This window comes from Podarcis muralis, chromosome 12, assembly GCF_964188315.1.
Source record: "Podarcis muralis chromosome 12, rPodMur119.hap1.1, whole genome shotgun sequence".
Lineage (NCBI taxonomy): Eukaryota > Metazoa > Chordata > Lepidosauria > Squamata > Lacertidae > Podarcis > Podarcis muralis.
This window is the reverse complement of record NC_135666.1, coordinates 56,596,284-56,623,897: the sequence shown is the minus strand read 5'-3', so window position 1 is coordinate 56,623,897 and position 27,614 is coordinate 56,596,284. Positions and strand designations below refer to the sequence as shown.

Sequence of the window (27,614 nt, the reverse complement as noted above, 5' to 3'; positions counted from 1 at the left end):
ATTTTCCCTATGGGCTTGCTTCGCAAGACGGAAACGTCTTGCAAGTTTGTTTCCTTTTTCTTAAAACCATTAATACAGTTGCGACTTGACTTCGAGGAGCAACTCATAGCACGCGGTGTGGTAGCCTTTTTTGAGGTTTTTGAAGACTTTGGTGATTTTTGAAGCTTTTCCAAAACTTTTCCGAAACCGTGCTTCGCAAGACGAAAAAACCGCAAGGCGAAAAAACTCGCGGAACGAATTAATTTCGTCTTGCGAGGCACCACTGTACTCTATTCCGAACTTAAAGATGTAAAGCGTAATGCTGGTGGTCAACAAAAGAGGTTTAAAGACTCAAGGGAAATCTTTAAAAATGTAGTATAAATACCGACAACTGGGAAACACTGGCCTGCGAGCGCTCCAGTTGGAGAACAGCCTTTACCAAAGGTGTCATGGGCTTTGAAGATGCTCGAACTCAGGACGAAAGGAGAAACGTGCTAAGAGGAAGGCACGCTTGGCAAAGCCACACCGTGATCAACCCCCAAACGGAAACCGATGCCCCCACTGTGGAAGGACGTGTGGATCCAGAATTGGCCTCCACAGTCACTTAGGGACTCATGGAAGCCAACCTTACTCAGTTACAAGTGACCGCCAAATTAAAAGAAGCCCCCTGCACCCCAGCTGCCGGGGAAGATGGGACATTGGAGAGAGGAGGCCCTCTTCCCTTCGTGCCTTTAGGAGCGCCGCTGGTGCAAAGAGGCCACGTGGCGGCGGGGTTGGACTAGATGACCCCCGAGGAGCCCCTTTCGAACTCTGGAATTCCGTGCGGCGAGAGGGCGTGTCCGGGCGCGCGCGCACGCGGACCGACAGTTGCCCGGGCGCGCGAGAGGCTCTTTCTCTCTCTCTCTCTCGGCCGTTACCTCGCCGCGGGAGCGGGCGCGCGCGCGCGCTGCGAGGGAGCCTCTTCCCCCCGCTCGGGCCTCGTCCCGCCCCGCTCCGGGAATGGGCCGGCCCAGGCGAGGCTTGGCCAAGAAGGCGCCGCCCCCCTCAGGCGGCGGAGGAGGAGGCGGCGCTTCTCCTTCCCCCCCTCCGCCGTTACCTCAGGAAGGCAGGCGGCAGCAGCAGCAGCAGCGGGGCCTGAGCGGAGCCGGCGAGCCCGAGCGCAGCCCCAGCCGAGCCCACGCCGAGAAGGGACCGGCCGGCGCCGCCGCCGCCACCCGCGGCCTCCAGCAGCCTCTGGGCAGGCAGCTCCCCGGCGGGGCCTCGAGCGCCATGAAGCGGGGGGGCGCCGGCAGGAGGGCGGCGGCCAAGAACGGCAGCCCCCGCCCGGAGGAGCAGCGCGAGCGCCTGGCCCGGGGGCTCCGCGAGTGCCAGGACTGGCTGCGCGGTGAGACACTGGCGGCGGGATCGGGGCCCGGCCCTTCCCAGCGGGCTTACTCGGGAGCAAGCCAGCCCACCACGGGGCTTCTCCCCCCGAGAAAGTGATGTGGCGGGGGCGGAACGCGAACCCTTCCTCGGATTTAACGGGAGTTCTTCCTTCTTGGGGGGGGGGGGCGGGTGTTTCGCTTGCAATATTTGGTTCCCGCCCCCCTTCAAAAAAATATACATTAAAAAAAGCTTTTTTAAAAAAAAAATTACGTTGAAGGAGGTATCCAAACGTGTAAGAAAATGCGGCATTATTTTTGAAATTTCTATCCATGCTCAGAAATAAGGTTGGCAGAAAGGAAGTCAGCGAGTCGTCAGGATAGTTAGAAATAGATGGGTGGACAGGCATTCGCGCAGCGGGACACGGGTTTGCCCCCTTTTGACGAGGAGTCGCTTCCCTTTGCCCTTTTGGGTGTTTTTAATTGTAGATTGGTCTTTATTGCATTTTGCATGCTGCAACCTTGTTGCAGGTTGATGAAAGAGCGGGATATATATATATATATATATATATATATATATTCGCGAGTAGGGCTTGAATGGGAATGGAAAGGATGCAACCTGCTGCTCAATTCTTGGAAGGGGTGAAAATGGGAAAGGGCTGAGATACTGATGGGACCGAGAATTTATGAGTGAGAAGGCAGAGGACATCACCCTGACTTCAACTAGGGATGCTGCTCTCTAAATCACCCTTTCGCTGGGACGATAAATTGTTCCTTTAAATCAAGACACCCAATAAAACCTCTATGGCTCTTTCATTTCTTCAGTTTGCTTCTCTGATACTTGGAAGGTTGGCAACCTAATGAAAATCCTTGTGATCAATTTCAGTGGTACTGGGTTTACATTTATAGAGCTTAAGCAAAGGGTTGTGAGGGTTCTTTTTTTTTGGGGGGGGGGGATAAGTTAGGCTTTTATTTTCCATGTTCCTGTGATTTTTAAAAGTGCTGAAATCATAAGAGCCGTACCTTTTCCTCTGTAGATTGTGTTCTATCAAGCTGTCTCCTAAATTGGGATGTAAGAAAAACATGGTGGGGTTTGTCAGCTTTCCTTAACAGTGCAGAATGTGATTTTTATCTCCGTAGGTAACATAGTATCTTTTGCTGGATTACTACAGAATTGTTTAAGGACTGTGCATACTTGTCCTTTCCTCAGGCAACATGCTATATAATACGGTGCATAAGACTGCAATCCCATGTGTTTTCTAAGGAGTATACCCCACTAACCTCACTGGGACGTGCTTAGGAGGAAACATGCATAGGATTGGTCTTCACATGCAATAAGCTTATTACCTAAATAACTTTTAAGGCTTTTAATTTAACCAATAGCATGAATTCAAAGTAATGATCTGCATTTGTTTGAATTGGGAACTTAGATCTGCATTTAGTCAAAGTATTAATAATCATGCAGAAACTAAACAAAATGTTATTCGGGTTCATTTGGACTATACATGCTGTAACTCAGTATTGATACTTGCTATTGTTGGTGGTGTAAAGCCCTAGATTCAAATTTTAAAAAAAAATTGCAAAAAAAGTGCACTTGAAAGAACTTTGTAAAAGTCATCTCTTTTTGCCCAGAGCAAATTTGTGAACTGCTGTAAGTTGAAATACAACTTTTAGAGAAATAACTGTGCAATTTGAAAGTCTAATGAAATTATTTTGTTTTTTAACACAGCTTATCTGAATGAAACAGGAATCTTCATCGCAAGAGCAGATAGCAAGATATGGATTACCCTTATAATGGGTAGGAAGAAATATATGTTTAAAATTGTTTTTTAACAATGCAGTCCTCCATTTCTACTCAGAAGTAACTCTTACAGAGTTCAGTTGGAGTTACTTCTAGGTAAGTGTATTGGGACGCGGGTGGCGCTGCGGGTAAAACCTCAGCGCCTAGGACTTGCCGATTGCATGGTCGGCAGTTCGAATCCCCGCAGCAGGGTGCGCTCCCGTCGTTTGGTCCCAGCACCTGCCAACCTAGCAGTTCGAAAGCACCCCTGGGTGCAAGTAGATAAATAGGGACCGCTTACCAGCGGGAAGGTAAACGGCGTTTCCGTGTGCTGCGCTGGCTCGCCAGATGCAGCTTGTCACGCTGGCCACGTGACCCAGAAGTGTCTGCGGACAGCGCTGGCTCCCGGCCTATAGAGTGAGATGGGCGCACAACCCTAGAGTCTGGCAAGACTGGCCCGTACGGGCAGGGGTACCTTTACCTTTTTACCTTTTTAAGTGTATACAGGATTGCAAGCTAAGTCTCAGCTGTTGGTATGCTTTTGATTCTAATAAAGACAGAGGGTTGTATCCAGTTGTGTGCCTCTGGTGTTGGCAGGCCTTTTGATCCAGTAGAGGTTGCTGTGAGCTAGTGTAGAGAAAATGATTTTTTTCTGCAGTCACCTAGCATGTTTTTCTAAAGGGTCCCCAACCCTCTGGAGTAGATCTTGGGAGAGTACAGGAGGCAGCATTAGGAAGTGAGGGTCACTGAAAATCGCACACAAACCTACCTTTTGATAATGGAAACTTTGCTGGATTGAGTAGGGTTCTGGCAGTGGAGGAACACAATTGGATAGAGGCCAATGTTACTAGATTACTTCGGTTCATTAAGTATGATATTGTCACTGTTTGAGTACTGTAGATGAAACTTAAGTTCATTTAACTTCATTCTTAGAGTTGATCTCACATTTTCAGACATCTAGTCACCAAATACTTGAGGTTTTCACAATTCTAATGACAAGGGTCCTAATTTTAAAGTAAGATGCATGTGCACAATTCGCCATAGACTTCATGTACTGGTGATACAATCTCTACTGTTTTCTGATTTGTTTATACTGCGTAGCAGAGATTACACTGATAGTTTAAGTGTGCATGTCTCTGTGCTTCTAGTGTAATGAAATTGCTCTCTGGACATAGTATCATGATTCTACCTTCTCAGGAGCCAGTATTCAAATAGTTTGACTTCAGTCTTTGTTGGTCTGGGTCATGCTCTCATTTGTACAGTTATATATCTAAAATACATTAAAAATAAGAAAGAGTAATATTCTGGGTCCCTATTGCTGTTCCTAAGAACTAGGTGTAACTTTTAAAAGATTTTTAAAACAGGAGGTTGAAGTAACTTACCTTTTTGATTATTTGTTTTAAACAGCCGCTGTTGCTGGAATTCTTCACTGGTAAGTTTATCTCTGTTACAAGGTCTCAGCAGGCATGTGTGTCTCATCAAGGTCCACCTAAAATTGTGAACTTGTTATATTATTAATGCCTTAGGCAATAGTTCCTATATTTGAGTTTTCCTGTCTCTCTCCTTTTATATGGACTAGCAATCAGAGCTTCAATCTCTCATTCCTTTTTACCCAACCTTTTTTGTCTACCCACACATCTTCATACATGCACCTTCCCCTGCTATATTTTTCTCTTTGGGGGATGGTTTATTTCCCATGTCCAGAAAGCTAGACCCTTTCCTGATGAACTACCATGGGGTGGATCCAGAGTTTGAAATTCGCCAGGCGCATTTTGCACCTGGCTACTGGCCACTTATGGGCTGATATCTGGGCACCAGGATGGCACCTGATGTCTCCATCATCTGGAGGTACATGCCTGGGGATCCTTGGATCTTGTTTGCCTTCACACACTAGCAATTCACACACTGTAGAATTCAATCTGTGATATTTTATCTGCACAATCAGAATAAATTTCAGGAACTAAAAAGTTGTATAGTGGTGCCCCACAAGACGAATGCCTCGCAAGACGGAAAGCCCGCTAGACGAAAGGGTTTTCCGTTTTGGAGGTGCTTCGCAAAACGAATTTCCTATGGTCTTGCCTCGCAAGACGAAAATGTCTTGCGAGTTCCTGCAGGGTTTTTTTTCCTCCCCCCCCCCTTTTCCCCAAGCCGCTAAGCCGCTTAACAGCTGATCCGCTAAGCCGCTAATAGCGCTAATCCGCTAATGGGCTTGCTTCGCAAGACGAAAAAACCGCAAGACGAAGAGACTCGCGGAACGGATTCTTTTCGTCTTGCGAGGCACCACTGTATTGTAAAATACGACTTTTGAGCCATCTGGCCCTGTTTTGACAACTGTCATCCTGGTTTAAGGAACCATGTGGTTCTGCTTAGGGAAGTCTGCTCCTCTGCATCCTGCATAGAAACAGAGTGGGCTGGGGGATGATAGCTGTATTGCCCTGTTCCTCATCTGCTATCCTCTCTGTGTAGGCTAACAAAAAAAAGTACACCATTTATTTTTGTGATCTCATTTACAAGGCTGTTGTAATTTAATACTAGTTCCTTTAAGCTGCAGATTTATTTCTGAGTTTTGTTGTTTTTTGTTTCTTTAGGTGCCATATAACAGCTCTCTTTGAAAATGACCGCCACTTTTCGCATCTTTCAACCCTGGAAAGGGAAATGGCTTTTCGAACTGAAATGGTTAGAGCTTCTGTACTTTAAGTGACACTGCTATTTTTAAAGCTGTTACCCAAAATGTGTTTTTAGTGTTTTTCAGCCAGCCATGGATACTTACCAGTTCGGTAATAGTAGTTTAAAATAGTATACATTCTTGCCTGTGATTTATTTTAAAAAAATGAAACAGCCATGAAAGTGGATTTCTGAATCAAATGGGTATTGCAAATATTGGTATGATAAGCTATTGATAAAATAAGATTTTAATTTTTGTTCTTTCATTCTCTCAAATTACCTAGAATGATTAAATTTATATTTAGTCGTGCTTATTCAACATTTCTGGCCTTCTACTTTTTGAAAGCAAACACTGCTTACAAATTATTTTTGGCTGAGTTTGGACATCACACTAAACAGTGGCAGCAATGAGTGTAGCCTCCCTTTAGGTTCGTTCACTCCCCACTCCCACCCTGTTCTCTAGCATGTCTGTGAGAAGATTGGAAGCTTCCACGTTTTTAACTTCAGCTTTTCACTTCACTGTCCCAACAAACTTTAGTAAATTCTATCTATGGGTGTTTTTTTAAATAAGCCAACTTTGAATTGCAGTTTTTAGCTACGAATATTGAAATAAGTCAACTTCAAACTGCATTTTTTGAAGCTGCTGTGTTTCAATGAACCTTGTTTGTTTGTTTGTTTGTTTGTTTGTTTGTCACTAACTGCAAAAATAGTCTTAAAACATCTTACAAGTTTTTAAGAAAACATACAGTACGAATCACTGTTGTATTAACAAGTAGTGCCCATCCTTCAAGAATAGAAGAAGGGCACATCCTAGGTGTGGTTTTAAAAAGGTGAAGTAGATTCATTGGTACTTAAATTAATAGCTGTAATTTATTGACTTCTGTTGCTGTAAGAGAAGAATACAATGTGAAAGTTCCTGCTAATTAATTTCATCTTAATATATATGTTCTCTTTAGGGTCTTTATTATTCTTATTTCAAGACCATCACTGAGGCACCATCCTTTCTGAATGGAGTCTGGACGATTATGAATGACAAGCTAACTGAGTATCCTCTTGTAATCAACACATTGAAACGATTTAATGTCTATCCAGAGGTAAGGCACTTCTTACATTTTGGCTTTAATTCCATTATGTGGTTGTATGCATAAATCCTGGAGCTCACATTTTGATGTCAAGGCGTAGGTAAAACTCTACAAAACTCCTTGCCAGTTGTAGGAGGGAGACAAATACACTGTGGTTATTTTAGTGCCAGAGGCGTATCCAGTGCAACAGCTGGTTCAACCCTTAACATAAAACCTGGAGAAGGCTGTATAGAAGAGTTTGGATTTGATATCCCGCCTTTCACTCCCTTTCAGGAGTCTCAAAGCGGCTAACATTCTCCTTTCCCTTCCTCCCCCACAACAAACACTCTGTGAGGTGAGTGGGGCTGAGAGACTTCAAAGAAGTGTGACTGGCCCAAGGTCACCCAGCAGCTGCATGTGGAGGAGCGGAGACGCGAACCCGGTTCCCCAGATTACGAGACTACTGCTCTTAACCACTACACCACACTGGCTCTATGCTTTGTGGTACAAGATTATTGGCTCTGTAGTTTGAGCTTTCATCTCATAAACAATGTTGTAAGAGGTCAAATGTAGCATCCTGGAAGAAAAAACATCTTAAACTAGACAGATATTGCTGAATAGCAACAGATAAGTTTCTTTTAATCATCAGGATAATCTGAGTCAAAAAATTCTTTTGAAATTCTAAATCCTATTTTCTGCACAGGTTGTTGTAGGCTTTTGGTACCGATTATACACAGAAACGATGAATGTGATGGGTATTCCGACAAAGAAATGTTGGACAGTGAATAGAGGAGAAGACCTCAGTCCTGTTGAGAGCTGTGAAGGCAAGTGTTGCTTGGTCTTTGTTCATTATTGAATGTTTTGTATGATGGCATATGAAACACCAGAGGAAGGTTTACAAAGCCTCCTTTGTGTAGGCAAAGAAAAACTGAGGTGTTTGCTACATCTGTGGACTGATGAAAGATTTTAGCTTGCAATAAATAATTTGCTAAATTACAAAAATAAATTGCAGTAAACAATTTACTATATTGCAAAGAATCTTCAAGTGGCTTTTTAAAGATACTGAAGGGCATGTGTGCTTTTTCAGGTTTTGTAAACTTGTTAGATGAAAATGCCATCTTTAGTTTTTCTGTCAGTTTGGAAACCTTCAACCTTAACCACACATTGTGTCTTAGCTGTTCTCTATTTCACCAAGAAACAGGGAGTATGTGGGCAAATTCACCCCGGTCATCAGTATGACTGATGAGGCATAAACATTCATCTCAAAATAATAAGGATGGCACCAGTATCTCAGCAACAGACTGAAAGTTAGGATAGCTAGGAGGGTAGGAGAAAGATTAGTAGCTGGTTGCTATATTTCTGTAAATTCATGGACCTTTCTCCTGCTCCTTACTCAGTCTTAACTGCTGTTAAGATGGCAGGAAGTACTGCATTTGCAGTGATTGGATACTTCCAATTAGCAGCCACAACACTCGTACACTTGATTCCTTGCAATAATGCTTCTGGATCTCAATCTGTTTTCTTTTTATATCAGGCTGGAAATTTGCAATCTCCTAGATGGAAATAACAAAATGTACAGTCTTATGGATTGGTTTTCACAAATTTGGTGTGCATCATGCCTAACTGTTACACAGTTGCATCCTTTTTGTTGTCCTTGTGTTGTTTTACAACTGCAGTCATAAAAAGTTATATATACATGCATATTGACAAATATCTCTTGCAACTAATGACAGTGGAGAAAATTGTCTCAGTTCCTGGGCTTAATTTATGACAGCAGACATCTTTTGTTTCAACTTTTAAATGCCTGCTGACTTTTCTTTTCTGCCAGGTCTGTGCAGGCAATTAGGAATATATCTTTCCACAACAGTTAATTGATGTCTGATTTTAACTTTGTGCATAGTTTTTATTTTATGGTTTTATGTATAGTTGTAAACTGCTTTTATTCTTTCAAATGAATTAGTCATATATAAACATTTTTATAAATACATAAATATTCTTTATCAGCATGTTGAGTTGAAGACTTGTTAATATAAGACCAAAGATAGACAAAAACAGGGAAAAATTAAAGTCAGTTCATAATTTATTCTTATTAGCTGATGTGACAGTGAATTATCTAAATATTTTTTGCTTCCATACTGCAGAAGATGTTCATACTAGAGCTTCTGATGTTCCAGCTGAGGTGGTCCCTCCTTCCCCCAACTGCCATCACAAAGATCTTCTTTTTCTGAGGGGAGAACAGATTTGGCTTTCTGAAATGCTTTTTTCCTTGTAGCTTGTCTTTACTGTTGCATTATATAGTTTTAATAATACTTGTTTGTTCTGTAGGGTGGGGAGATCCTGCTTCTTTTTATGTGGCTATGATATTTCTTCTGAATGGATTAATGGTGTCAATATTCTTCCTATATGGCACATACCTAAGGTAAGGTGCACAAGAAGAAAAGCTGATGCATTGAAAGTTACTATCGATTTTTGTATTTTTAAATATACAGCACACTGCATTTTATGTGGAGTCCTGCACACTAAGAGCCAAATGATGTAATTGAGCTTTAAGATGTTTGTTCTAATCTTATCTAGCAATTCCCCCCTTTCTTTTAAATCTCCCTTTTTACGAGACTGAAACAAAAAAATTACTTTCTTGAAATCTGGACTAAATTTTTGTAGCTTGCTGTTTGAAAAATATACCAAAGGAAATATGGCAGGTTAATAGAACAAGAACAGATTTCGTAGTGTTAGGGAATATTTATTCTTCCTCTAAATGTAGTTCAGTCTGTATCGCATTCTTAATTTAGGCTGTTTGACCCTGCCCTGCAAACTTAATTATATCTGAACTCAAGTTAACATACATATACTGCTGGATGTGGTCCAAAGTTGTGTTAATGTGAAGGCACAAGGTTACTGGAGTACCATTCGGCACCTTAAGTATAGTTCTGAAGTATTGATTTTGAATAGCTTCAATCCTTTGTAGGAAGTGTGCCAGTTTATTAACATTGGCAAAACTCCAAAAGCTGGTCACAAGATATAAATGTGCTTATTTATGTTACATTGAAAAGCTGTGTCAGAAGCAACACTTATACATGCCAAGGGTATGCTTGGGATCACAATGGTGATACAATCTTAGAACGTAGCCTTCAGAGACTGTTGCTTCTGAATCGTGAGTCAGGATGCTGTCATGTCACCAAAAGTTGAGTTCTTTCCTTTCCTTTTTACTTTGTAAATTTGGACTTTTTCTAACAGAATATCAGTTCTTGCTTGAATTTAAGGGAAGCTAGTACTGTACTTAATTTTTCAGTTAAACATTTATGCTAGGATTCTGAAGTCACTTCTCTATTTCACTGGAATAAAGCTAGAGTAGTATCATACAATCATATAAGCATCTAAATCATACTCAGATCCATTGAAATAAATGCACTTTCCCATTGATTTCAATGAGTCAATTCAGAGTTGGATATCACAGTAACTACATGCTCATTTCTGTTTGTTCTTTGATTTCTAGGCATGGGTCTAAGAGATTTTTCTTTTGTCCCACCACTTTCCTTGGGAAAACCCGTTGTTTATTGCTGAATTAGAACAAATGTCAATAGGCATGTAACAGAAGTGAGCATCTTCCCAGAGTAGGGGTGCATAAAAAGTAGCACCTTCCATTTCCTGCGTATATGTCTAAAGCTACGTTTAGCTTCTAACAGTTTGCAGTTTAAACAATTCCCTTTGCTTGTATTTGTGTGATTGATTGCAATTGACTGGATGCTTCAGGCATATGTGAAAGCTTGAGTAGCTGAAGTGGTTAAATAGTTTCAAAGCATGAATAAATCGCTGATAGAATTTTAAAAGTGTAGCTTAAATTTCAAAATTTCAGTTGAATAGCAGCTTTTCTCATAAAAGTCATTTGCAGTGGAAACCAGTGGCCATGGAGAATAACAGTAGCAGATGTGGGTCAGGAACCAAAATGCTTTTCATTTCCACCAATTCTGGCAGCAGGCCCTGATATTCTCCCTAACCATGAAACATGAAAAGCTGCTGCCAGAAGGAAAAAGCTGTATGGGTGGCAGTGCATTTCTCTGCAATAATCTGTAGCCGTGTATTATGTTGATAGTTTCACTTCTGTGCTTTTTTTACTCTTTTTTGGTCACTTGTTTAAAAATGTAAGCAGCTTTAAGGTTTTTTGTTCGTTTTTCTGAGAGAATGGGAAGTCTGTGAAATCAGGAGTAAATTGTGCCCTCTATGGATCTTTCTGTGCTTTGTTGACACTGGTAACATAATAATTTACAGAGATGAGCTGCTCCATATTTCCTCTCTAGTATATGCAAAATAAGGGACGCGGGTGGCGCTGTGGGTAAAAGCCTCAGCGCCTAGGGCTTGCCGATCGAAAGGTCGGTGGTTCGAATCCCCGCGGCGGGGTGCGCTCCCATTGCTCAGTCCCAGCGCCTGCCAACCTAGCAGTTCGAAAGCACCCCCGGGTGCAAGTAGATAAATAGGGACCGCTTACTGGCGGGAAGGTAAACGGCATTTCTGTGTGCTGCACTGGCTTGCCAGATGCAGCTTTGTCACGCTGGCCACGTGACCCGGAAGTGTCTCCGGACAGCGCTGGCCCCCGGCCTCTTAAGTGAGATGGGTGCACAACCCTAGAGTCTGTCAAGACTGGCCCGTATGGGCAGGGGTACCTTTACCTTTACCTTTATATGCAAAATAAAGCTAAGCCAAAATGGAGAAGGGGAAGTTTCACACTAAAGCTTTTGTGGGCTGTGACGGAAACTCCCCTTCTGGCAATTTTTGGTGTGTGCTTGTGCAAATAAGGGCAGGAGTATTTGCTGCTGCTGAGAGGGCTGGAATCATTGCCCTTACTTGAGTTTTTCATTATTTACACATCATTGCAAAGTGATCCAAGTGTGTTGCGTCACCATTCCGTCCATAAACTATGTGACATCCAGTTGGCTGAGATCACATATAGAAGATTTCAAGAACAAACAAACAAAAAACACCACAGATACCACTACGGATTGAACAGCAAACATAACATATGCACTGTAATTCAAAATTATTACCAATTTTAATACTGAGACACGTATTTTAGAACTGCAGTACTTTTAAATCATGGTTCCATTAATCCCCTAGATGGCAGTGTTTGAGAAGCAATTAGATGGATATTTTAGAAATTATTTTTGAAGCTATTGTAGTTTCAAATTACCAGTCAACTTTCTCTGCATTGCACTTACCATGTCCTAAGTCTTTTCTAGTCTTTTTTTTTAAAAAAAAGAAAAACCTCAAAAGAGCTGTCTTACTACGAGTGTAACTACAACTGTTAGCATCTTCTTAAGGAGAATAGATGACTGTTTAACAGCTACATAATGGTTAAGTTGTAGTCAAATGTTTTGATTTCTGCATCTTGTAGAATGGAATGCTTGGTTTAAAACATTCTCAAAGCCAGAAAGCAGAATCCATATTAACATAATAGGCAGTATTAATTCTCATCCTCTCTAGCTCTGTATGAGACAGTTGCTCCTGGTTCAGATGTAAATATCAAGACCAAGTTTGCGAAACAGCTACTGTAGCCTGAAAGCTTACAGTCCTTACTTTCTAAACCTGGGAAAGGAACTACACAAACCTTAGGATCATTCCTGATCTTTCACATACAGAGTTTGAGCACTCTTGCTAAGAAGTAATTCTTTTTGCTTATCTGACATTTGGATGTAAACTTCTGCTAAGTTTGTACAGTAAACAGTATTTTAATTTTGTAGTGAAAGATTGTGAGTTGCTCCTTCTAAAGACTCCAAAATTTGTTATTTTCCTTTTCTTTCCCCTGTACTACAGTGGCAATAGGTTTGGAGGACTACTTACAGTGGCATGCTACTTTTTCAACCATGGGGAGGTAGGTTACTCAGAATTTAAAATCTTTTGTTTGATACAAGGTCAGATCATTTGATAATGTTCATATCCCTTAAAGTAAATGTTTTGGTTTAAAACACAAAATAAGTTGGAAGGTTGAAAGTGTCCTAGGTTGTTGGTCAGTATTCCTTTATTTGCACTGCTGCTTGCAAATGAAATGGGACGCGGGTGGTGCTGTGATCTAAACCACAGAGCTTAGGGCTTGCCGATCAGAAGGTCGGTGGTTTGAATCCCCGCGAAGGGGTGAGCTCCCATTGCTCGGTCCCTGCTCTTGCCAACCTAGCAGCTTGAAAGCATGTCAAAGTGCAAGTAGATAAATAGGCGGGAAGGTAAACGGCGTTTCCGTGTGCTGCTCTGGTTCGCCAGAAGCGGCTTAGTCATGCTGGCCACATGACACGGAAGCTGTCTGCGGACAAACGCCAGCTGCCTCAGGCAGTAAAACGAGATGAGCGCTGCAACCCCAGAGTTGTCCTTGACTGGACTTAACAGTCAGGGGTCCCTTTACCTTTACCTTTGCAAATGAAAAACTCCTGTAATGTGCATCATGATGCTATGCATGTTTACTTGACAGTTCAGTAGAACTGGCAGAGCTTACTCACAAGTAAGTGTGTCTAAAATCTGTGACTACCAGTATATTTGATTCATTGTCTAGGATAGATTGGGTACTGATGTAACTATGTGATTAAACCATGGTTTAGAACAATGCAGCAAGCCTTGGATTTGTGTGTTCACCTTCCATTCCTTTTCCTCCTTCATGGTGTAAGCTACCAGTTCAGAAACCTTTCCTTCCGCCAGCTTGATAGCCTACCACTGACATTCTTGAAATTAACTATATTTGCTGTTAACACATTGTGTCACTCCAGAAGCTAGGCAGGGCCTGGATTCCGCCCCACATTGTGGGTGAATGGAGTGTGCCTGTGATGTCACACGCTGGGAGAAACCCCAACATGCCCCCCAAAAGGCCCACTGCTGCAATGGGAGGGCCCAGCAGAGCCTGTCGCGGCCATAGCAGGCCATGCTGAGCTTTTCGGAAGGTACACCAGAGCTCCTTCCAGCAGCCCTGCAACAGGCTGTGTTGAGCTGGCTGCGGAATATTGAGGAGCTCTGACCCCCTTATTGAAAAATTTGTGGATGCCTACCAGTGTTTCCCAACCTTGGGCCTCCAGCTGTTTTTGGACTACAACTCCCATCATCCCTAGCTAGCAAGACCAGTGGTCAGGGATGATGGGAATTGAAGTTCAAAAACAGCTGGAGGCCCAAGGTTGGGAAACACTAGGCACCCAGAGACCCGCAGAGACTGCACCCCTGTCAGAAGCTTTTGAATTCCTGCCACTTTGTGAGAGAAGGGGAGGTGCATGTGAGCCTAAGGCTTTTAATATTTTGTTGGAAGCTGCCCAGAGTGGCTGGGGAAACCCAGCTAGATGGGTGGTGTATAAATTATTATTATTATTGCTGTACCTGGTTCTTGCTTATGAACTTTGCACTGAGCTCTGGTTTAGCATAACACGCAAATGTGGCCAATATGTTGCTTAAAGGTAAAGGTAAAGGGACCCCTGACCATTAGGTCCAGTCGTGACCGACTCTGGGGTTGCAGTGCTCATCTCGCTTTATTGGCCGAGGGAGCCAGCGTACAGCTTCCGGGTCATGTGGCCAGCATGACTAAGCTGCTTCTGGAGAACCAGAGCAGCACACAGAAATGCTGTTTACCTTTCCCTTCGGAGTGGTACCTATTTATCTACTTGCACTTTGACGTGCTTTCGAACTGCTAGGTTGGCAGGAGCAAGGACTGAGCAACGGGAGCTCACCCTGTCACGGGGATTCGAACTGCCAACCTTCTGATAGGCAAGTCCTAGGCTCTGTGGTTTAACCCACAGCACCACCCGCGTCCCAATATGTTGCTTACTGGAGAGTTAAACCACAGCTGCTAATCTATTTTGTCACTGTAATAAACAAATGAGAAAGGGAGGTTTTTCTGTACATTTGTTCTTAATTATGGAAATGTGGAGATAACTGTTAAAGCATAGGTTTGGTTTACACATAATACTAAGCCACTACTTAAATTAGCAGGAAGCAGCCCAAGCAAAGATTGTGTTGCTTCCAGCCTTCGTATCTGTTTGAATGATAGCACTTGAACTAAGTTGTTATTAAAATACTTTATAATTCACCTTTCATTTCCAGAAGAAAACCCAAGGTAAAACAAGTAAAAGCTAACAGCAAGTATAAAAGAGATTATAAAAATATAACTACCCATAATTAAAACACATAGTAAAACTGTTTCATCAAAACATTAAAATATCCATAATTAAAAAGTGTAATAAGCACGTCCATTAAAACAGCATAACAGTTAAACTTTTTTGCACAATATATTTATTAATGAAATAAATAAAGCTTTGTCGTTAAAGAGCTAAGTGTTCCAGAAAATATTTTCTCCCCCCTTCTCTTCAAGTATTAATCTTTCCAGGAACATTAGAAATTATTTTACTAGAATTTCCCCCGTGACACCTATGTTATTTGACAAAGAAAAGAGCCGTAACCTCTTGAAGCAATGTTACATGTTAACTATATGCATGTAGCCACTTTAAAATCTAATATAAAATAATAATTCCTATGACTGGTCCTACTTTTTTGTTTTGTTTCCAGATATTTCAATCTTGTATCTTTCACATCCGATTCTTTTAATATTTAGCTATATATAAATTGTATTACTTAAATGGTTTGACTAGGAGTGTTACTAAGCCAACATGGCAGTGATTGAGTGAAATATGGAGAGTAAATCCAAGTAGGCCATACTCAAGAGTAGACCAATTGAAATCAATTGGTCTATTATATGACTAATGGGTTGTATTCAACAAGTGTTTTACTCATGAGTAGACCCACAAAAATTAATTTATTGAATGTATATCCATCTCTTCTCCAAGAGCCCTCAGTTAGTGACACTAAATTAGTCATATTAATTACTTTTAATAGGCTTACTCTGAGTAGGACTTGCACTGAATGCCACCTAATGTTTTTATACCACCTGCAACTAAGAATGCCGGAAAGAAGATGAGCTGCATCATTTAATCTGTAAAATAATGAACGTGTAAGAGATTTTTGCAATTTTGCTTTTACTGCTTTGCACCACTGCATTTCTCGGTTGAAGTTACCAGAGTAGATGATAAAATTTTGTTTAAACAAAATCAGTTGTTTCTCAGCAGCATTGCAAAATTTTGTTACCTTTTTATTCTTCAAGCATACATTGTTTTGCTCTTAAAGTCTTTACTGCAACACTGTTTTAGATATTAATTGCTAGTGGAAGTGTCCACAATTTCAGTTTTGCTATATATAAGCTTCAGTTGCAAACACATTGCTTTGAAGTGGAAAACAAGTATTGGAACACACAGTGAATTCACCTAGTTTTTACTTCCAGAGTACTCGTGTGATGTGGACACCCCCTCTTCGTGAAAGCTTTTCATATCCGTTCCTTGTGGTTCAGATGCTATTACTAACCTACATTCTCAGGTAGTTTCCATTTTTCTCCTTTCTCCTTAAATATGAAGAGTTAAAACAAAATCCCAAACCAGGTATTGATTTATATACTTGTATCTTGTGGAGAGCGTGATATTCCTATTACGTTTGGAATGTTCATTATTGAAAGTTTTCAGCGCCGCTTTCTTAAAACTGGACCAGTGAATGGCACTGGTATGAAAGCAGGGAGCTGAAAATACACTGAGGAAACGCTCATCCTCACTATAACTGTTTTTAGCTGTGTCTTTGCCTTGAAGTGATATTGCAGCCCCAGAATCGTGGTTGCCCATCCCACCATGGTTGCTCTTTTTCATGGTTGCTTTCCTTTCTTTATACACATCAGTGTTGTTAGTACTGCTCACTGGCTTGATTAGAGAAAGGTTTGTAGTCATGGAAACCTGATAGTGGTGGGGAATACAATTGCCTCCTAGTCTGCTATCGCTCTTGGGGCTTATGGTTTGATGGCAGTTTCCCCTCAATCAGAGGTTTTTATAATTGTGGGTTCTTCTTTCTCCATACGTGGCAATGGAGCAAAGGCATTTTTCTCTTGCTACATATCCATAGACATCAACAGGTACTATCTGATATGGCTAAATACCAGGTTGATGTGTACACAGGATCTTCCTGAAGCTGCTATCTTTTCTCCTCTTTCAATCTAGGGATGAATAGTGGGTTCAGGGTGATCCTGGCTACACCTAAATCCAGTAAGTGGCTTGGTCAGAAGTTGCTTCCTGCCTCTGGTAAAAGGGGTAGCTGGTTGAGGTCGTGTGTGAGCTTGAGACATATTGCCTGACATTAGATGAAAATGTTACTGAGGGTTTTCCTCCCCTGTGTTGATACAGTAGTTTTACAATGGTGATGAGAAATATCGTAGGTACATACATTTTGATTTGCATATCCTTTGTGCGTGTAAATTTCTACTTTACAGTTCATTTATTATGAGTGTGAGAATTCATATCATTGAGGCTTATTCAAAGTTTTTAAAATTATATATTTTTAGCTGACTACTGTAAGTGAAAATACAAAGCAATTTGAAATAGTTCATTCTCTACTGATCTTCACATTAATGAACAATCCTAATACTGAACTTACTACTCTTTTATTTTTTCCCCAAGGACTCAGAATGTTAATAGAAGAAGCCTGATTGCACTATCTGTTTCTAATGTTTTTTTCATGCTTCCGTGGCAGTTTGCTCAGTTTGTTCTTCTAACACAGGTAAGATAATTTCAGTAAAAGTGATCCGAATTATAATTATCCATTTCTATTTTATAGTGCATTTCAAATAACAGTTCAACAAGGTGTGTAGCAATAGAGTTCACACATATGTTTGTGGGAGGTACAGGCTCAGTTGAGGACCAGGACTTCTGCTGCTGCACTTCTTCACTAGCTCTCTTCATAGCTGGTTCCTTTGTGATGGTGGGAGGGTGTATGCATTACAGTACAGTGGTGCCCCGCAAGACAAATGCCTCGCAAGACGGAAAACCCGCTAGACGAAAGGGTTTTCCATTTTGGAGGTGCTTCGCAAAACGAATTTCCTATGGGCTTGCTTCGCAAGACGAAAATGTCTTGCGAGTTCCTGCAGGGTTTTTTTCCTCCCCCCCCCCTTTTCCCCAAGCCGCTAAGCCGCTTATCAGCTGATCCGCTAAGCCGCTTAACAGCTGATCGCTAAGCCGCTTATCAGCTGATCCGCTAAGCCGCTAATAGCGCTAATCCGCTAAGCCGCTAATGGGCTTGCTTCGCAAGACGAAAAAACTGCAAGACGAAGAGAATCGCGGAACGGATTCTTTTTGTCTTGCGAGGCACCACTGTATGTGTATGCCTGTACAAATAAGCTCATGGTGTAATTTGTATTGCATGGTGGGCATGTGTTAAAGGAATGCATTACAATAATTCCATGGTCTGATTTACTCATAACCCTAAGCCATGGTTTGTTTAGCCGAAGTGTGCTTTGTATTGGGTTAGCATTCTATCTGCACACAACATCCATGCTTAATATTTGGTCAGACCTTCCCCAGATACTCGCCAACCTAGAGGCATGAGTAGCTAGTAAGCTTTCATTGACGCTTTCCCTAAACAAACCTTTGTTCCTATCTCTGCCTGGCAGGAAACTCAGGCCAAGGAGTGAGGAGTAGATGGGAGAAACATAAACCAAGCTTTGGAGAAACAAGTCATGGTTTGCTTGTCTTTGAGACAACTTATGGCTTATTGAACAAATCATGACTTAACATTATGGGTAAACACAGCCTTTGCTTTTTTCCTGAGTTTAATGCAGTGGCTTCAGTAGTTATTATTGAAAGTGTGTCAAATTCAGCCTCAAAGCTAGTTGCCATGGGTGAAATAACTTTAATCAATCTTGTGATGTTGAATGGTCATTCATGTGTTTGATTCTTACAATGATGTAAACACATTGTCTTTGGGAAAGACATTTTGCAGTGCCTCACTTTACAGTTTTTCACAGAAGTGGCTGATCTCTTCAGATTATTTGTGATGCAACTGCCAGGATCCAAACTACTGTTTAGGCTCACATAAGAAATGGTCCCCACCCCAGCCCACCCCCATGTCTCCTGGAAGGAATTGCATGGTAGTTTGGAACCTAGCTAATTTACTTAATAATGTTCTCAACAGAACTTTTTTTCCAATTACTTTATCTTTTCAATTGCAGGTGGCATCAGTTTTTGGAATTTATATTTTAGGATTGATTGATTCATCCAAACTACAGAAGATACTTTATGCACATATGGTAATACTTAGTCTTAAATTATTTAGGGTAGAATCAATTTCTTAAAGTGACCCACTTCTGAATCATGAATATAGTGGTATATAGTTGGTTTTTTAAATAAGAAAGCAACTGAAGAAAGAAACTAAATTGGTTGGAGGCTTATTCTTATCAGAAAATGGTGCTGCATATGATTTTAAGTTCTCACTCCTCTATTCCACTCAAGTGAATCCAATTAGACATTTACATGTGCAGGTCCTAGTTTGTGTTAAAGTTTCTGTGTGGTTTGATGGGAGAGTGAACCGCCCTGAGACCCCCAGGTATAGAGCGGTATATAAATTCAGTTAAAACAAAGAATGTGCAAGCTTGATGATCACTCCTATATCCCACCAAATATACAGAATATGTGCTAAGATTCATTGTGAACCTGAGTCAAGAGATGACTTTCCACTATGAAGGGTAAGGAAGACGGAAAATGAAAAATGATGTGAATTTTCCAAATACATTGTAGCTTTCTGAAAAATTCAAGAGTTACAGCCCTAAGGGTAACACTTTTATAAGGACAAACAAATGGCACACATTAGTGAACAGACATGTTGAGTTCTCTAGGACACTTCTTCATACTGGGTATTCAGCCAGATCTGTCTAATACCTTCCTGCACACTTGTATAAAGATGTTTTAAATTGCAGACTTTAGGCATCTTCATTTATTTTTTTTTAGCATGGGGAGAGGGGAGCACTTACAGGTTCAGCAAGGACTGGGGGCCTGTCCCCAACATCACATGACTGCCCTAGCCCTGCCCCAAGATCACTGCACTGAAGAGTAGCCTCCCTGTTTCAGTAGATTTGGGGCATTTCCATCATGCTCTGCCTTTTCTTCCCCTGGTGGTGGTAATTTTGCTTGCTATCCAGCCTAAAGAGTTCAAGAGAACTTGAACAATTACTTGTGCTATATTGTGGCAATTTAGTTGGCCTGAATACATGTATTACTTCCATCCCCCCCCCCCAATGGACAAGCAAGGCTAGCTACAAATTTTCTGGAAAATAATAATTCCGAATGTCATGATACAAAAAGAGGCCAAAATCTTTATTAAAAAAGAAACATAAAAGTTTATATTTGCAGGTTTTTCATAAAGGGGGGGGGGCGTGTAGACAAAAAATGAAATTGTATTTACTTTTTTGCTTATTTCAGCTTAAGTCCCTTTGAACTGAATGAGACTTCTGAGTAGACATGTATAGACTTATATCACATATCTGCCACATGGAACAGCTTAATACTAGATTCTTTTTATTTATTTTCTGTCATATTAGTTTAGTATTAAAAATAAGTATGGTGCTGTGGGTAGTAAATAAGAGCAATATATTGTCATTTTGCATATTCTGAGGGATTCTTGTAAAAATTGTTTTAGGAAGCTACATTATTGCGATAATAAATATTTACAAATGAAATAAAGCTGTTTCAAGATAGCACCTTTTGTGTTTGAAGATTTAATAAAACTTAATGTTTTCATAGACACTGCATCTGTCACATCCATTATTAGCTTAAAGATTGCATTAAAATATGTTCAAATGTTTATATCCCTTTAGGCATCACTTGGAGTATGTTTTGTCCTTATGTTTGGAAACTCTATGTTGCTGACATCATATTATGCGGCCTTTTTGGTAATTAGTTGGGTAAGTTAGTTAAGGAATACTCAAGAATCCTTTGTCGTACTATACTGAGTTACTGCAATAATTTATAAGACGCTTCATATAGGCTGGGACGTGGGGTGGGGTGGAGATACTGGTTATTTACTTGGAGACAGGAGATTGTACCATTTCAGAAATAAGCTTTATCCAAAAGGATGAATCATTTTGCAGTGAATACATAGAGCCCCTTGTGAGTGTTCCTACTCACTGCGGTTTGGGAACAAATGCTGTTGTCACAATGGATTTGTGTGCCTTGACATTGCAGTGAATGGGGAAGAACTCAAGTTTCAAGAGCACTATAATATGCATCAGAATTCCACCTTCTGAATCAGCTTAATAAACAAGAGGCAAGTCTCATGCTCTGAAAGCAACTTAATCTGAATACAGGCAACTTCTGAGCACCATAGGTTTGCAGGAAGAAGTAACATTCCCTTTATTTGGTGATAAGATAATTAGTGTGATTATATAACTTTTCATTATTTGTGAAAGCCAAAAATAGTGAACTAAATCAAAAGAAGTATGCATGTAGTACAGCTTCAAAAAGATAACAGAATGGCACTGTAGGGTGGGCCTTTGACATTCCTGGTTTGTCTTTTTGGATGATTGGTTATGTATGTTCTTGGAGAAGTGTACGTATGCTTAGCTCATTACTTGTTTCCATTCTGTCATATGGTTATTGGGTTAACATATTGCAAAACTGGATGTCCGTGGGTCTGCCTAAGTCCGATTATGTGATGTGCAAATAGTTTGTGCCATTGTACAGTAGAATCCTGCATAACAGGCAGCACAGTATATGTTTAAAAAGCAGTAGCAATGGGTTTCAGTGTTCCATGGAAGTGTAATGCAATAAAACCAATAACTTCAGTGTCTGGTATTAATACTTTTACAATGCTGGTTTTGAGCATTTTCTAACTTCATTTTGACTTATTTATTGTTTCATCCTTCTGGACTCCATTTGAGAGAGGAGTGTTATATAAATATTGCTGTTTAATGAACTAATTTAATTATTTTCAGGGTATTCTTGAACTGGGTCCTAAATACATCCTGAAAATGTGTAGTAGAAGAGGTATCCGCGTATGGGTAAGGATTGACATTTTGTGTTATAAATATATTACCATCTATGTTGGTCAGTAGGACGCGGGTGGCGCTGTGGGTAAAAGCCTCAGCGCCTAGGGCTTGCCGATCGAAAGGTCGGCGGTTCGAATCCCCGCGGCGGGGTGCGCTCCCGTTGCTCGGTCCCAGCGCCTGCCAACCTAGCAGTTCGAAAGCACCTTCAGGTGCAAGTAGATAAATAGGGACCGCTTACTGGCGGGAAGGTAAACGGCGTTTCCGTGTGCGGCTCTGGCTCGCCAGAGCAGCGATGTCACGCTGGCCACGTGACCCGGAAGTGTCTCCGGACAGCGCTGGCCCCCGGCCTCTTGAGTGAGATGGGCGCACAACCCTAGAGTCTGTCAAGACTGGCCCGTATGGGCAGGGGTACCTTTACCTTTACCTTTATGTTGGTCAGTAGGATGATTTGTAGGTGATAAGTTTCCATTCAAAGCCAGCATTGCCACATGTTACTGAAAAGCACCTGGGCCTAGCAGAGAAGGGGCTGGGCTGGGCTGGACTGGGCTGGTTGAAGGCTATCCCAAGGCCTTGGAGGTCCTTGGCCAGCAGCTGAGTGATTGATAGCTGGTGTTGGGGCTTGAATGCGTTTTGTATTTATTAAGGAGAATAATTTATTGGGAGACTGTTGTCTCTTTTAAGCAACTTTTTGGTAAGTTGAATACCTGAACTTTGCTAATGTTGTCAGTTCCTGTTTGATTTGCTAAGGGCTTCTTGAGAGAGAACACTACATGAAATAGATGCATTGTAGGTCATTTTGTTTTCTATAACCTCATCTTTATTATTAACAAGTAAGGCCTGAATGAAATGCTGTGCTCTGAGATTGCTTCATGCAGCCATTCACTTCCCTGTTGGCATTACACGTCGGCTGGGGTGGGGTGTGTTTGTGTGTGACTTTTGCCTTGAATCCTTGAATCCATCACATATTGTGAACAACCTCTGTAGGTGGGAAGCCAAAGTAGTAAATGAATAGGAGAAGGTCAGAGGACATTATAGCTTCCCATGCTCTAGATGCTGCACGGTCTAGTATTGCCTGTAACCTCTCCTCGGTTCTAAACCTGTCACCTGTGTGATGCTGGCATCACAGCTCAGTAGTTGTACAGTGCAGGTGACTGGCATTCTGAGGGACTGGTTGGACAGCCCTTTGTGGGCATTGGTTTCCTCCTGACGTCACTCTCCTCTAAACCTCAAGTAACCGTCTCTGGCATCTTGGTGGGCTATGTGCACTTATTTCTTGCTGTTCTCCTGTATTCTTGAGAGGTTGCATGTACAACAGCTAGTTTACTTGTTTAGGGGGAAAGATTGATCCTCTTTTGCAGGTGTTTTTCCCCAAAGTATCGGGACGCGGGTGGCGCTGTGGGTAAAAGCCTCAGCGCCTAGGGCTTGCTGATCGAAAAGTCGGCGGTTCGAATCCCCGCGGCGGGGTGCGCTCCCGTTGCTCGGTCCCAGCGCCTGCCAACCTAGCAGTTCGAAAGCACCTCCGAGTGCAAGTAGATAAATAGGAACCGCTTACTGGCGGGAAGGTAAACGGCGTTCCGTGTGCTGCGCTGGCTCACCAGATGCAGCTTTGTCACGCTGGCCACGTGACCCGGAAGTGTCTCCGGACAGCGCTGGCCCCCGGCCTCTTGAGTGAGATGGGCGCACAACCCCAGGGTCTGTCAAGACTGGCCCATACGGGCAGGGGTACCTTTACCTTTACCTTTACCTTCCCCAAAGTGTTTCGTATACTCCAATATGCTTAATCTTTCCATGCGTGCATGGGTATCTCTGTTTTGGCCACAAAGCCATCAGCATAGCCCATCCAAATTCAGCATTAGAGGGAGTGAATATTAAATTTTGCATGAAAGTAGCATAAAAAACTTCACTTCACTTTCACCAATAGTTAAAATTTTAAAAACCTACCATTTCAGCTCTCACACAACATGCCGTATTTTTCGCTCTATAGGACGCACTTTTCCCCCTCCAAAAATGAAGGGGAAATGTGTGTGCGTCCTATGGAGCGAATGCAGGCTTTCGCTGAAGCCTGGAGCGAGAGGGGTCGGTGCGCACCGACCCCTCTCGCGCTCCAGGCTTCACGAAGCTATCCGCAAGCCTTCGGCGCCCGGCGGGAGTTCCCGCCGGGCCCGGAAGGCTTGCGGATTGCAGCCTGCAGCCCGGGGAGCACAGTGCCAACTCCTACTGCGCTCCCTGGGCTTCAGGCAGCTATCCGCAAGCCTTCGGAGCGCTCCCCCAGCCCGCAAGCTCCGGGAGCGGCAGCAAGGCTGTGCAACCCGGCCCCAGCCCCGCGGCTAAAAACAAAGCCGTGCACAGCCTCTCCCAGCTGGAGAGGTTGTGCGTGGCTAAAGAGCTAGCCAAGACAGCCAGCGGGATTTTTCTTTCTTTATTTCCCCCCCTAAAAACTAGGTGCGCCCTATGGTCCGGTGCGCCCTATGGAGCGAAAAATATGGTAATAAAAAATTGTAGATAAGAACAAGAGAAACAGTTGCATAATAATATGTATTTTAATTAAAGTGCCTCTTGCATTAAATGCTGAGTATTGCTTCTGCTCTTCAGTTGAACCATGCCTTTCATTTTACAGGCCATTGAAGGATTTTCTTGCTTTTTGGGGACAATTACCTTGAAGTTCTTGATGTGCCTAATATTTGGAACAGCTGATGATGTAAGTTTAAAACTTCCTTGTTTCATTTGTTCACTGTCAGAATTCTTCTTGTATGTCTTCTTCATCATATAGGCCCCATCTACACTATACATTTAAAGCAGTAGCACACCACTTTAACCCCCTCCTCAAGAATACTGGGATATGTAGTTTCTTAAGGGTGCTGATAATTGTTTGGAGACCCTATTCCCTTCACAGAGCTACAGTCCTCATGGTGGTTTAAAAATCAGTCTCTCCCTATAGGGGACTCTGAAAATTTATTGACAATTAAGAGTTGCAAACGATTGAAAAGAAACATTCATTGCTGAACACTCAGCAAAACTTTCAAGTAGTGTAGTTGTTTGATTCTTTTAATCAAATAAAATCTGTCAGGATGTTAAAGCACTCAGAACCAGACCTTTGGCCAAGGCACAGCCTGACCCCCTCCTTTGGTAATCCTCACAGAACTCTAGCCCAATGGTTGCCATTAATTCGATTTGAACTGATTTTATAATGAATTGATTCTTTTACTGTTGTTAGCCGCTCTGAGCCTGGCTTTGGCTGGGGAGGGCGGGATATAAATAATTTATTATTATTATTATTATTATTATTATTATTATTATTAAACAAACACCACCCAAATTCTTTCATAGAGCATACATTTCTGAGCACAAATTTTGAATTCTGAACTTTATAGAGTGTAAAAATTACAATCATCTTCTTCATGCACCTTAAGAATTAAACACATATAATCTTCCACTGGATGCATCGCAAATTTCATCTAATAAAACTGCAACATGTCAGTTATCTGTGGCCTAGTGCAGGGGTTGCCAGTGTGGTGCTCATTGATAACATTGTGCCCATGTGTACCTCCTATGACACTTGCAAAAAGTCTTGGTAAGTAGTTCCTCAGAATCCCACAATGCATGAGAGAGGCTGCTTGCTGTCCTCCACAGTTTCTGTTTGCACTGACTTGGTTTCTCCTACATTGAACACGTATCCTTCAACATGCCCACTTTTCATTGGATGCTGGGATTGGACCCACAGTCCTGTTCTGAACAGAGGAGAGCTGTGAATATTTATCTCTGAGCAAACACAGCAGTGGATAATATAGGTGCATTTCCCATTACGTATGGAGGCATGTCCACACACTTTTACTATCCCATCTCTCTGCCCTTTTAGATGTGGCAGTCAGTTTGTGTCACACCATGCCCAATAGCAGCCAGTTAGTGATTGGTACTCAGGGGCACTTCTTTAAAATTTCAGATGTGCTCACCCACCCAAAAAGTTGACAGCCCCTCGCCTAGTGTCTACTATATGGTCTACAAGTTGTTTATTCTTAACATGGCAAATTAACTGCTGTTCTTTTTCTCAGACATTTCCATGATCTTTTATTTGTATTGAACCAATTTTAATGTAGCATAACCCAACGTTTTGTACTTTCCACTCTATTTTTTTTTTTAATCTCTGAAATAATTCATTTAACAAACATTTTCACTGTAATTTCTTAACAGGCTCATATAAGCAACCTGCTGAAGGCAAAATTTACTGGTTATAGGGATTTTCATACTTCAATGTACACATGTGCTGTGGAGTTTGATTTCATGGAAAAACAGGTAATTAAAAATCAGTGGATGAAGTATGGAACACCTTAATGTTTATGCAGTTTTTTCTTCCTTAATCAGAAAAACAATGTTTGATTGGAAAGCTATTTTTTTTTAACAAATATAACAATTCAGGATTCTTCTATTGCTTAATGAAACTGAGTTAGCAGTTGGTAGAACAAAATATCTGGATAAAGTGTCAGTGTCTTGACTTTATTACAGGCCATAATTTATGTTCATGAACAGTGAAGGTTGAAAGCTTCGGGGAACAAATGGAATCACTGAAAAACATTATTCAGATTAGCTGCACAATAGTTTTGACAATTTTTCTTGGATAAAATAACTTGGGGAGAGGTTCATTGTGAAAATCTAGAGTAAGAATGTCTTAAAAGAAAATGGTTTTGTAAGAAAAGTTACTGTGCATAAAATTTACCACCCATTGAAACTGTGTTTCAGACTCCAGTAAAGTACATGAAGACACTTCTACTTCCGGTAGTTCTTGTCGTTTTTTCAGTAATTGTTATGAAGGTAAGGTCTTTGCTGTTTTGCATCTGGTTTACATTTAGTGTGTATAGTATTCTAAAAGGAGGCAATTAATACTTAAATTTGAGTCTAGCATGCATGTATTTGCACATACATACAAAAAGAGCAGAACATGTTTCTGCAGGCATATTTAAAGACATGCATGTTGATTACCAAAAATGAAAATCTAGTCTACATAATCCTGAAGAAGGAATTGCTATTAAAAAGAGCAATCATTCCAAAGTATGTAATTGAAAAATTTTGTCTGTTAACCTTTGGGAAATTGTAATTTTGGCATATGTTTAAATCTGCTTTAGAGAAAAAGCTATTTAAAACATGTTCTTGTCTGTTCACAGACATTTCAACATGTTGTGTGTCGCAAGGAATTGTCTGAAAGGTAAATAAATTTTGAAATTAGAGTGCAAATCCATTGAATGAATTATTACCTAAAGGACTATATGTAATTGTGCAGCTAAGCTTTGCTCCTATTGTTTACTTCTAGTCTCCAGTTAGTTTTCCCATCACTTTGTGGAATGAATAACGTATTTTTCGCCCTATAGGACGCACTTTCCCCCCTCCAAAAATGAAGGGGAAATCTGGGTGTGTCCTATGGGGCGAATGCAGGCTTTCGCTGAAGCCTGGAGAGCGAGAGGGGTCGGTGCGCACCGACCCCTCTCGCTCTCCAGGCTTCGCGGACCTCTCCACAAGCAGCGGGAGCGCTCCCACTGTTTGCGGAGAGTTGCCTGCATGCTGAAGCCTGCGCGCGCTGAGATCAGCGCGTCCAGGCTTCGCAGACCTCTCCGCAATCAGCGGGAGCCAGCGCTGGGCTCCCACGGCTTGCAGAGAGCTGCCTGTTTGGGGGCTGGGGTCAGGGGAAGCTCGGGCCTCCCCAGCCCCGCGCCTGGGGGGGGGGAATAATTCCCCCCCCTTTATTTCCCCCCCAAAAAACTAGGTGCGCCTTATGGGACGGTGCGTCCTATAGGGCGAAAAATACGGTATGTACAGCAAGTAAATGTTTCTTATGCCTTGTGAACATGCCAGTAATCTAGCTGGGTTGCAATTAGTGTGCGTACAGAGGTCTTGCCATGTAGTCTTCCATGCCCTGTAAT

The 27,614-nt window shown here is 41.8% G+C and overlaps 1 protein-coding gene across 1 annotated transcript in view; it reads left to right on the top strand.

Moving 5' to 3' along the window:
- Positions 1-937: 937 nt before the first annotated feature.
- Positions 938-27,614, top strand: part of DPY19L1 (dpy-19 like C-mannosyltransferase 1) — a 38,997-nt gene continuing 12,320 nt past the window's right edge. The window contains exons 1-17 of the mRNA XM_028749900.2: positions 938-1,363; positions 3,070-3,138; positions 4,528-4,552; positions 5,709-5,796; positions 6,741-6,878; positions 7,549-7,669; positions 9,171-9,264; positions 12,651-12,708; positions 16,135-16,226; positions 17,348-17,447; positions 18,895-18,972; positions 20,536-20,622; positions 21,652-21,717; positions 24,323-24,403; positions 25,894-25,995; positions 26,440-26,511; positions 26,862-26,902. Coding sequence (XP_028605733.2) covers positions 979-1,363; positions 3,070-3,138; positions 4,528-4,552; positions 5,709-5,796; positions 6,741-6,878; positions 7,549-7,669; positions 9,171-9,264; positions 12,651-12,708; positions 16,135-16,226; positions 17,348-17,447; positions 18,895-18,972; positions 20,536-20,622; positions 21,652-21,717; positions 24,323-24,403; positions 25,894-25,995; positions 26,440-26,511; positions 26,862-26,902 — 1,697 coding nt within the window. The 5' untranslated portion in view covers positions 938-978. The remainder of the gene's footprint in view (positions 1,364-3,069; positions 3,139-4,527; positions 4,553-5,708; positions 5,797-6,740; positions 6,879-7,548; positions 7,670-9,170; positions 9,265-12,650; positions 12,709-16,134; positions 16,227-17,347; positions 17,448-18,894; positions 18,973-20,535; positions 20,623-21,651; positions 21,718-24,322; positions 24,404-25,893; positions 25,996-26,439; positions 26,512-26,861; positions 26,903-27,614) is intronic.